Source organism: Natator depressus, chromosome 10, assembly GCF_965152275.1.
Source record: "Natator depressus isolate rNatDep1 chromosome 10, rNatDep2.hap1, whole genome shotgun sequence".
Taxonomy (NCBI): Eukaryota; Metazoa; Chordata; order Testudines; family Cheloniidae; genus Natator; species Natator depressus.
Window position 1 is genome coordinate 49,831,256 of NC_134243.1, and position 11,986 is coordinate 49,843,241.

Genomic DNA, 11,986 nt, shown 5'->3' on the forward strand with positions numbered 1-11,986 from the left:
GAATTTTAAATAGGAAATGTTCTATAAACGTGTTCTAAATTTCTGAAAGGCTTTATTTTTCATAGTAGTGTCATAACTCTGTTATTTATCAAGTAGCCACATCTAGGCTCTACACTGGTTTAAAATATTTAACTTCCCTCAAGAATCAGTGTATTTAGATGTTACTGATGAAATAAAATACCCATTATCATTCTTTTCACATTTTATTCTTTAATACAAAACAAAAAGATGTAAGAAATAAATGAATTCCAGAATTAAAGTAATAGTAATTCTATGCAAGAAGTGGTAAATCAAGTATTAAATTTTATAATGACTGAGGGGCCTGGCTCAATAAATAGTATTTCTGGCTTTTCCACTCTATCAGATTTGCAGGCTTTCATGAAGTGGAAATCCAAATCTTTCATTGAAGCAGGTCCTATATAATCTATAAAATGCCTGATTTCAAGTTCTATTTATCTTTTTCTTTTTGTTCTTTTTCTTTCTTTTCACGCTCAGATTTTGCTTCTTCCTCCTCATGTTTTTTTATCAACTGTTCCACCTCTTTCTGCTTTAGTACTCTAATTGTTGTCTTTCCATTCTCTCTTGTCAATGTTGCAATTTCAACTGAAACAGACGGAAAATATTTGCATTGTCACTTTTACCTAAAATCAGTAATATTAAATAGCCAAGGTTCTTTATGGTTATGATTGTCAAAGGAGCCCGAGGGAGTTAGGCACCAAACTGAAAATAGTCTCCTTTGAAAATCTCGGCCTAAGGCCTTGATTCTGTCAACACTTTTGTACATGTGTTACTTACTCATGTGAGTAGTAAAAAAATAAATGGACTACCCCCATATACAGGGCTGTCCCTAGGGGCGTGCAGGTCCCGGGACACAGGCACAAAGTTTCTATCTGCTGGGGGGTGCTCCCCCTGCCCCTTCCCCAAGGCCCCACCCTCACCCCACCTCCTCCCCCCCTGCCCCTTCCCACCCAGTTCTGCCCCCTTCCCCGAGCTCACTGTGCCCTCGCTCCTCTCCCCTTCCCCCCAGCACCTCCAGACACTGGGAAACAGCTGATCAACCTTGTTGGGAGGGAGTAGGAAGCACTGATCGGCAGGGCCCGCTGGCAGGCCAGAGGCACTGGGAGGAGGAGAAGGTTGATAGCAGGGCTCCTCCTTGCCCCCCTGCCATGAAGCAAAGGGCCCCTCAAAGCACGGGGCCTGCAGCGGTCACCCCGATTCACCGTACCCTAGGGATGGCTCTGCTCATATAAACAAAGTTAAGCACGTGCTTGTTCACAGGCTCAAGGTTGAGAGTAAGTAATTCCTGCATCTGCAAAACTGGCCATTGTCCACCGTCTCTATTATACTGCCACTCAGTTTCGACAATACAATAGAGAGAGAATGTGGGAGAGGTAATATCTTTTATTGGACCAATTTCTGTTGGTGAGAGAGGCAAGAGAGAGCTCTGTGTGGCTCAAAAGCATGTCTCTCTCACCTAAAGAATTTGGTCCAATAAAAGATATTACCTCTCCCACTTTGTCTCTCTAATATCCTGGGATTGACACAGCTACAACTACCCTGTGTGGCAATATAATACACTAGTTTGTTCTCTAAAACTCCATTATCACAGACTTATTTTTGACTAAAAAGCAATTGTTTGAAAAACATCCAGTTTATTGTAATCTTTTTACAGGAAGTATTTGGGTTTTTCAGCAGCAAGGAGTTAAAAGAAGTTCACCTTTAAATATGGGAGAGCAATATTGCTTACCTTTCTCTGCAGAAAGTTTGCTAACGTCCATGGTTTTGTTTAGCACTTTAATGGCTAAAGCAAGTGCAGATTTCAAGGTCATTGCTCCTTCTTTATAGTCTTGTTTTAACATTGACACAGCTGCCTGTAAGACAAAGAATGGAGATTTATTTAATGCAAAGCAATGCATATAGGCAATTTAAAGTTCTGTTGTGTCAGATGTCAGAGATCATTAATACTGCTGGCATTAACATTACTGTAGGAAATGTTTTACAACTATTTCTGCTTGTAGTAGTAATGAATATGGAATTGTGGTTAGTACAGTCCAACTGTAAACTATTTATCCATGGACAAGTTCATTTATTTTGTTTTATTAAGAAAAAATATCTTACAGCACTATTATTCCCAATGCATGTAGCTTTCCATCCTCCATAGTTTCCACTAGGATCACTCTGATACAGCTGAAATCCATAATGCTTATCCCAGCCAACGTACAGCAATGAAACACCAAAAGGACGTTTTCCTGTTAAAATACAAGGGTATTAGTCATCTAAATTTAGTAACAAGATTGGTCCTGAATGCTGCTTTAAAAAAAAAAAAAAAAGAGAGTCAAGGAAAATGTTAAATCCTTTCCTCGGAGCTAGGATTTAATAGACTGCTCTGTACTTCTGGTATTTTAGATAAGCTCTACTATAAATCCTTTTATTGTTTCCTTCTAAGATGTGACTAAGAAAAGAATGCTGCTAGTGTCTTATTTCAATCTCTTACCCTACCACCAATTTATTTCCATGTAAACAAACTGGAATTTATCACCTTAGTATCTTAAAACAAATCTTCAATGTCCATCCTTAAATTTATAGCATAAGAGCTCCAGAAACCAAAAGTACATTAATGGTCAAGTCACACTACAAATATAATGGAGGTTATCAGCCAGCTAGGGTCTTCTGTGTTTTAACACTGTTATTGCTTGTGTTTGTGGAAACATCACCATTCTGTGTATTTGGAAACACTCCCTAGGCCATAACATTGTTGTCTAACAGTCACAGAACCCTGTTGTCTCATCTACACTAATAATTAAAAAAAAGTGTTGGAAGACTGATGCCCCTAGCCACAGCTGCTGGTCCATAGTTACACTGGTACAATATATGAGTCCTAGATTTAATAAATAAATAAAATACACAAAACTAATTTCCTCCTGTTGGGATTCAGAGCGTTCCTGTGCTCAAAAAGCCCTACATCTCAGCCACCAACTTTTCAACAGTGATTAATGGCTGTGTCTATATCAGACAATTTAGTATCTATAAATTTATCATCATTGCAGTGTCATCATTTGGAAACAAAAGTTAATTCCCTCGGCAATTTTTCAGGGGTCATTTGCACTTAGCAATTTTACAGGTCAGTGACCAAGTATTGTAAATAACTTCATAAAATCATTCTTTAGAAATTTAAAAGTTCAAATGTGTTTCATTTATTACCTCCAAACTGTGTATAAGCTTGCTTGATATCACACAGTGCTGTTACCAACTGCTCACAAGGAATTGGTTCTTGATACTGCAATAGATACCTAATATTCAAAAGAAATATCAAAAATAATATTTTTTTCAAAATACTCCTTTTGTTTGTCAGCTCCATGATTCAGGTACAGAGCTCAGCACAGCAATGCTTAAGATATTATTTTGATTCACAGTTTTATCAGAATGAGAATGGAAATCCCAAAACACACACAGTTGGTACCACAGCATAAAGTACTACGCCGCTCTATTATTTAGTAATTCTTATCAGCCAATTTGCAATGTAGCTGTGATAGCAACCTCCATGGAAACTACTTTTTTGCAAGAGGGGAATGAAAAGTAAAATTAGCTAATGGAAGGATTAGAATGAGCAGAAGGTAATACAAAACAAGTCATTGAACAAAATCCCTGGCACTGGTGTCTTTATTACCAAACTTTATGAACGGAAAATGTTTGTCAAAGTTGTTTCACAAGACTTAATAAAAAACAAATCACTTTGAATTTGTCCACAATGATTAGGTTGTACAATTGTCACAAGAGTGAGTGGACTCAGTATAATACCTGATGATGGCCCGTGAGCACAGACCAATGAATCTGGAACAATCTTTTTGGAGCAGGATAAATTAGGAGAGAAAACACGTTGGCAAGACAGGTGTATTGTAAAAATTAAAAAATAAATGCAGCATGAATCTTACAAAGAATGGAACAACAAGTAATTAGTTATCCAAAAAGGACTGAGGTTAGCAATTTAGTAAAGAGTACACATGCCTGTAACTTTAATTTTCAACAAAAAAAATTTATTACTTGTGACATTACCATCACAATGTCCGTAAATTTACTATAAGACTACAGATATAATAATAATAATAAATTAAGAAAAAAGTATTAAAGAAATGGACCAGATCCCTGGGTATAATGAAAGTGTACCCTTTCACAGTTCTGGGTGATAGTATGCAAACGTACTTTAAAATGTATGAATGGCTTTGTACTCCACGAGGTGATATGGCAAATAAAATTTATATTTGAGAACACTTTCTGTGATTACATATTATTTCCTTATTTAAAGAATCAGACAACCTTGAAGCTGCACACGTTTATTAGGTCTTTACCTAGCTTTCCAGTAGTTAAAGGTGTTTCATTTTTTAAAAAGGACATTTCTGAAGCAAAGTACACAAACTACCTCTAACACATTAGCAATAAATTGATTAGCATTTCACTGGAACAGGCTAAATCCTTAGTGGATGTAATCCAAGCATTTTGGTTATCTATTTTATCCAATGTAAACAAACGGGGGAAATGATACTATTTCCTTTATTGCTCTAAATGACTAGAGATTCAGTTATAAACTGGAGCTGTCTGGAATACATAACAAGATAATGTAAAATGCAGTTTGACAGATTGTTATTTTCCATTTTCTTGGCCTGGTTTGTCAAATCATCTAAAACTGAACAAATTTATCTTCTGCTAGTATATTTAATTATCTGAATAGTGTTAAAGTTGGGTATACGCTCCATATATATAGGCCACAAAAAGGAGGCTCACATGCAAGGCATTACATTTTATAACATTTATACAATTGGACCAGAATAGTAAACAAGAATTATAAAATAAGCAGATCCAGAGTTCAATTTGTTGACTGGTATCAAGTATTCATTAAACCATTGGTAAGGTTCTGGTAAATGTTAAAGCTCTTTAGAGCTACTCCTTTTAGTTCACATAAGCAAAACCATACATGAAAGTAAAAGCAAAACTTAATATGGGCAGGAGCTAAAATGTAGAACATTTATTCCTTTTGTTTGATTAAACTTTAATACATATACAGAGAACAAAAAAGAGAAGCACTTTCCTTGTTAGAGGATTGAATTTGAAGTCAGGGTTAGTCTTAAATCCTTATTGTCACACGTTACAGCTCTTAAGTAAAGCTACAAGAATATCTGTAACCATACCTTTGTGCAATAAGTCTCAGTTCATTTGTTAGAACATTAGCATCTGAAGTTATCCCTGCAACACTGCAAGCCATATCCCTGAAATATAAATACACAAGTTCATTGGGTTGTTATTCATTCCCGAGCAATAGTTGTATCATTATGCAACATTTCAGAGGAAGAACACAGTTTCATATCTACGATCAAACCCACACACTGTAAAACAAAAAAGGCCATAAGCTCTTGCCATTGCATTATGTCAGATACAACAAAACAGCAATCTTGAAATGGTTCATTAAGTTATACATTTACATATGATTCTACAAACATGAGGATTAGTCCACGGATTATTAAATTCCAGAAACTGACAATACACTCTGGATGTGACTAGAGGAAACATATATACATTACCATTTTGCAGGCCACCTTTAACATTCTGACATAACCTTTTATTCGGGTCAAACATACTGTGCAATGACCAACTAAAACAAAACTTTAAATTTTTATTAATGGAGATTCTACAGCAGCGGTGTCCAACAGAAATTCGATGCTAGCCACACTTGTGGTTTTGAATTTTTCTTATTAGCCACATTATAAAAAAGCCACATGCATTAGCCACATGTGGCTAGTGGCGAACATATTGGACACCGCTGTTCTAGAGGATATTCAGCGTGTGCACAACTGACAATCTGGTTAATTGTTACTGGAAAAACAATTTGAAAGAAACAGCTGATTCAGATGAGAACAGATGAGAATTTTCTTAGCTTTATTTATTTTTAACAAAAAATATTGCATATCCTTAACTGTGCCAAGTAGCTTAAATTTAGTGTTTCTCCTGCTGAATTTGAGATGGCTATAAAATATCCACTGCTCAAGCAGACAGGATCAAATACAAAAGTAGAAAAATAATCCAGGTAGTGGATTTAGAGAAAAAAAGTAGGAGCAGACACAAGTAATCACTCCTTTGATTGTAGGTAATAGGATTCCTGAATAACCCAGTTCTTTCCCCCTGCTAAATAAGCCCCTGGCTGCCCCCCGGGGTTGGGAAAGAAAGGGAGGGAGAAAGAGGACAAAGTCACTTATGCCTCACATGCACCGAGCAAAACTCCAGTGAACATGAGTATCCAGACCTTTATTGGGCAGAGCGGAAAACAATCCACAGTATGATTCTTGTTGATAACACTGGTAAAAAAAATCTGAATAATTAGAAAACAAGAGAATGAGAAATGGAGATATGGATCATCTCTATTAGAGTTATGTCATAGAATATTAATGCATGCTTTATTCATATCCACAGAAAATACAAAAGATAGAACAAATGCACGATTTGAAATGTGACTTACAGCCTATACAAATTAAAGATTACATTTGAACGAGACAGGGACCAATGCTATTGCAGAAATAATGCGCAGAATTGTTCAGTTTTAAAATAGAACAGAGAGCAAATGAAGAAAAACAATGGAAGTGGAAGGTAATGTATGTAACAGAGTGCACATCACTGAAATATGAAAACCTATCAGCAATAGAAGCAACGGATAAATTTGTTCAAGAGCGAATCTGAAAATTAGGAGAAATGAGGGAATCAGAGAGCACTGCTCTTGATTAAAAGATTAGGGGATTTTTCTGCAAGACTTTTTGCTTTTTCATAGTACTTGGTAAGCCTGGGCATTATCACATAAATGCTAATGCAGTGATAGCACCTTGTATTGGGAAATACGAGCTCCCATTACGAAAAACATTCCCATATTAGCTTTAACATATGGGTTACTCTGTCTAAAAAAGAAAAAGGTTTTGCTTTAACCATAATTTTTGAAAGCTATTAAAGTTAACACTGATAAAATAATTTCACTCAAGAACTCAAAACTCCTCAAGTAACAAAGAAAATCAGTTTCAATTATGTTGTTTGAATGACAGAGGTAATTAAATACCCTATTAGCAATTATAACAGCAGTAAACATCTTTCACCAACATCTCAACTTACTCATTAAGCTTGTATATTTTCTCTGAAAAAAAGACTTCATCAAGAAGCTTGTGGATGTTGCGCCGTTCTGCTGCTAACAATACACCATCATTTGCTAAAATTCCCAGGCAAGTGCCTGCATGTCCAATTGCTTCCATAGCATATTCAACTTGATACAAACGACCTAGGAAAAGAGGTTTCAATTGGTAAATTCAACCATTTAACTCTGAAGAGGGGCAATCCTACAAGGTGTTGAGCACCTCATACAACATACTAAGAAAGCATAACTCAACCAACTCTCACTGTAATCACATCATCACAGGATCAGGTTCTAGGTCTGTCACTGATGGCAAGTTAATTGGTCAGAATCAAGTAGGAAATCCAATGAACACACACAGTGGCAGGTTCAGATAGAAACAAGCATTGCCCTTACAGAGAATTTTAAATGCAAGTTATCTACAACAGCGGTTCTCAACTGGGGGTCGACAAACACTTTCCGGGGTCTGCAGGGCCCCATGGATAAAATCCAGAGCCCGAGCCCCAGCACCTCCTGCAGGGCTGAAGCCAGGAGCTGCTGGGTTGAAGTTCCGATCCTCAGCACCCCCCACAGGGCTGAAGCCTGGAGCAGCATTCCAGAGGGGCAGAAGCCCTGAGCCCATGGGCAGAGTTGGAGGGACACAGGGGTGTTGCCCCCCATAAACTACAGTGCAAGAGCAGGGCACTCCTGGGGCAGCTACACCCCTCTCCTGCTGCCCCCTGGCCAGGTAGGAGGTGGGAAGCCAGAGCCAGGCAGTGCAGGACAGCTGCTGCTCTGGCTGGTGCCATGGAGCAGGCAGCTGCAGTGCTCCCTCATCTCCTGCTGCTACTGGTGCAGGGGGTTGAAGCTGCTTCTCAGCTCCCAGCCCCCTTTGCTCACACAGCCGGTCAGAGCTGCTTGGGCTGGGGGACCTGGCTCCATGGCCGGCAGAGGCCTCGGGGAACAGAGACCGCAAGAAAGGCCTCCTGGCACACAGCCCCTAGCTACCCCCCTCCCTGCACCCTGAGCTACTCCTCTGCCCGCACACAGCCCCTATCTACTACCTCCCTGCACCATGAGTGGTTTTCAAACGTTTGGAGCTGAGCCCCCACCATTGAGTTATAATTTTTGGTTGCGCCTCCCTCCCCACAATCCACACAGGCAGGTGGGTGGCCTGCTGACCTGAGTCAGAGCGTGGAGGTGGTGCTCCCTCTCCTGACCCTACTGTGCGGAGCTGGCTTGAGCCCCCCTGCCCAGAGCCCCCTCCTCTCCGCACTGGGCCCTGGAGTTTTTAATAGTATGTTGTGGGGGGCCTCAGAAAAAAAAAAAAAGGGTTGAGAAACCCTGATCTATAAAACTAACTGAAGCAGAAACGGAGACAAAAAACATGGATTCTTCAAGATTCAAAAAGGAGTTTTAGACACGTCCATGAATAAGTAGCATCAAATGTTACACTAGGTAGGATACTATTGTATGGGCTATTAATACTCATGTGTCAGGGCTTAGCCAATAGCCAACAGATGTTTTCCTTGTATTATTCCATTGCCTAGGATGTACAATCTTTTTTTAAACACAAATTTTCCAGTTTAAATAAAGCATTTTGTTAAATGTCTGTGCAGCGTTGTTCAATCAGAGTATTTCAGGCTGGATTCTTGAACAGGTAATTTTGGGGGGAGGGGGGGCGCAGGTCAGTGTACTTTGAGTATTGAATAAAAGGTAACCAAATTTTTTTTATATATATATATATATATATATATATATATATATATATATATATATATATATAAAAATAGTACTGAACAACGGTTTGAATTTTGGAAGGTTAACACCTTCCTCTGATGCATTCAGCATTAAACACTGTTGACAAAAGGAAACAGTATACTGAGTAGATAAACCTTTGGGTCTGTTTCTACATGAAAATTCTTATGGTTTTGCAATTCATACTTTTGTGCATTGTTTCCGTAGCTATAAGGATGAATGCAGTTGTCTTTCTGGAAACTGGGGGTGTATCCAGGCTTGCACAAGCAACTCTCCGGCTGACAAAGTTTACTGCAAAATCTCACTGAATTTTTCCCAAAGCTGGACTGAAAAAACGTACTCAAACTTACTACCAAAAGGGTGGTGGCAGTCAGCCCCTCTGGGCACAAACATGTAATTCACTGCCAATGGAATAGGCAAGAACCATATATAAATTAAGCTGGAGAGCCTTCAAAAAGAAATGTAAAGAAGCAGATCTCAATTAGATAGAGGAACTTTTATACTTTATTCTTAAAATTATCTCAATTTGCATTAAAATTAAAAGCATATCTCCACTATGGTCATGAAATCCCTTATAGTTTTGGATGTTCCTCTTAATGTGACGATCTGATTTCTGTGTCACAGATGAACTCAGGCAAATTGTCAACACTCAAGACTTCTACATATTTCAGTTGCTATTTAAAATTCTTGGGGAGGCATAAGGAGAGAAGCTGATTGGACATGTGGTTCCCATTTACAGAACAATACCTTCTGGAGAAAATATAGTAGTTCTGGAATCATATCTTCGAGACTGTAACAAAAACATAACAGAACTCATTATTTTTTTCCCTTTAAACAGAACAAACTTTATTCAGTAATATTGGCAATCATGTTCAGCAGTAACAGTGATTTCAGTTTAATATCTGTGAGACGTATAACATTACTGGTAGTTTTGTTACCATTATTGTATTAGTTACCTTTTGTTACTAGTCAAGGGATGAGTGCTCAATTTACTTCAACGCTTTTTCCTCTTATCCCTATCCCAATCATTGTATTCCTCACAAAGCTTTACAACTAATGCTGTAAACACTTCTGCACATGCTTAATTTATGTAAAACATTCCAATTTAAGGTGGGTAAAGTTAAACACGTGTATAAGTATTTTCAAGACTGGGGCCTCTGTTATTTAAAGTCATTTAGCTGCAGAGAGCTTAATGATACTGCTGAACTCAGGCACCAAAAGGGATATATTTCATGCATAGTAACTCACCATCTTGCTTGTATGTTACACTGTAAAAACAAAACAAAAAAAACCCCACTCAATACAAAGAATAGGTTCATAGAACATAACTACACATATCACTTAGACATTGAAAAATGATGTACAAAAGTACTAATTACAGTAATTAGCCCTCAATAATAGAAGGTTTTTTTTAAATGTTGTAATTAAGTTTTTAATATACATGAATCTCACTGATGAGATCATTAAAAGGGGTCGTGGGAATCACCTTGACAGGTGGTAAGTAAACCCGATTAAAAAGGTCCCTTTTAATAAATTATATCAAAGCAGAAGTCGTTGTAATGGAGCAGATCAGTGCCTCTACCTACTGGGCAAGTGTTGAGGCTGGGACAGGTTTCTCCCCCTCATTCTCCTTGCAAAGTCCCTATTCCCAGAGAGAGAAATCTTGGGACAGAGAAGACCTCATCCCCCACATAAGAGGAACTTGGGAGCTAAGTCCCCAACACCCCCCAACCCCCTCCCCCTTACACCCCGGCCCACTGAGAGGGCGGGGGGAAGAGAAGCAGGCCCTGCCCAGCCCCCTTACGCCCCGACCTATCGAGACGGGCTGGGGACAACCACAGTCCCGTGAGAGAGGCTATGGGGTTCCCCCAGCCTAGGGAGGCCGGCTGGAGCCCAGTTCGCAGGCGGCTGCACTGCAGAGTCATCCCCCTCCCCCCGCAGCACGGGAAGGCCTCACCGCCACCCACTTCACACCGGGGGCTGCTACTCTCCGCAGGCCCGGCCGGGCCGGGCCAGCCCTGCCCCTCGGGCGGCCGCCTCGCACTCACCGCCGCACTACGGGGTCTCGTCCGCCGGGAAGAGACTGTCCTGCCACCGGCCACTGACTCAACGCCGCACCGCTCGCCAAAATGGCCCCCGCGCACGCGCGCTAACATGGCCTGGCCCGCTGGCCGGGGCGCTCCCGAATCCCGGCTCAGCGAGGCGCTGCCGGGGGCGAGGAGAGGCGGAGCGGGCGGCTTGCTGCCTAGGGAGGCAGGGTCCGGTGGGAGACCGCTCCGCTCCCAGCCCAGGCCTCTCGCTCTACTCGCAGCTCCCCGGGCCAGGCGCCTCCGAGCTGGAGCAGGGAGCGCGCTGTCTCACCGGCAGCGGCTGGGCTCCAGCCTCTTCAATGTGTCCCTCATTTCAGTAGCTCCGGAACTGCCTCGCTAAACCGACTTGTCCCTGACAACGCGCCAGCTCTGGGGAGGCCTTGAATCTGCTCGGCCACCTCGGCCTGGCGCCATGGCGCTGCAGGCTCCTCAGCTCTTCTTCAGTAACCAGATTGGAGAGAGAGAGAGAGAATTAGTGGTGTCCCCCCGGGACCTGACCTGGGCGCAGTCCTGTTCAGTATATTCATCAGTGATCTGGAACAAGGGGTAAGCAGTGCGGTGGCAAAGTTTGCAGATAATACAAAGCTACTCAAGATAGTTAAGCCCCAGGCAGAGAGCGAAGAGCTACAACAGCATCTCTCAAAAGTGGGTGACTTGGCAACAAAATGGCAGATGAATTTCCATGTTGATAAATGCACAGTAATGCACATTGGAAAACATAATCCCAACTATACATATAAAAAGGTGGAGTCTAAATTATCTGTTACCACTCAAGAAAGATCCTGGAGTCATGGTGGATAGTTCTCTGAAAACATCTGCTCACTGTGCAGTGTCAGTCAAAAAAGCGAACAGAGTGTTGAGAATCATTAAGAAAGGGTAAGCTAAAAGGACAGAAAATATCCTATTGCCTCTATATAAATCCCTGGTACGCCCACATCTTGAATACTGCATGCAGATGCGATCGTCCCATCTCAAGGTATATTGGAATTGGAAAAGGTTC

General features: G+C 40.6%; 1 protein-coding gene across 1 annotated transcript; it reads right to left on the reverse strand.

Moving 5' to 3' along the window:
• Positions 1-342: 342 nt before the first annotated feature.
• PSMA4 (proteasome 20S subunit alpha 4) lies at positions 343-11,072 on the reverse strand. The gene is made up of 9 exons (XM_074966072.1): positions 10,945-11,072; positions 10,145-10,164; positions 9,644-9,686; positions 7,144-7,306; positions 5,184-5,261; positions 3,202-3,290; positions 2,119-2,249; positions 1,748-1,871; positions 343-603 (listed from the first exon to the last, which is right to left on the reverse strand). The coding sequence occupies exons 2-9, from the start codon at positions 10,145-10,147 to the stop codon at positions 449-451; spliced, it is 786 nt and encodes a 261-aa protein (XP_074822173.1). The 5' UTR covers positions 10,148-10,164; positions 10,945-11,072; the 3' UTR covers positions 343-448.
• Between the last annotated feature and the right edge of the window lie 914 nt (positions 11,073-11,986).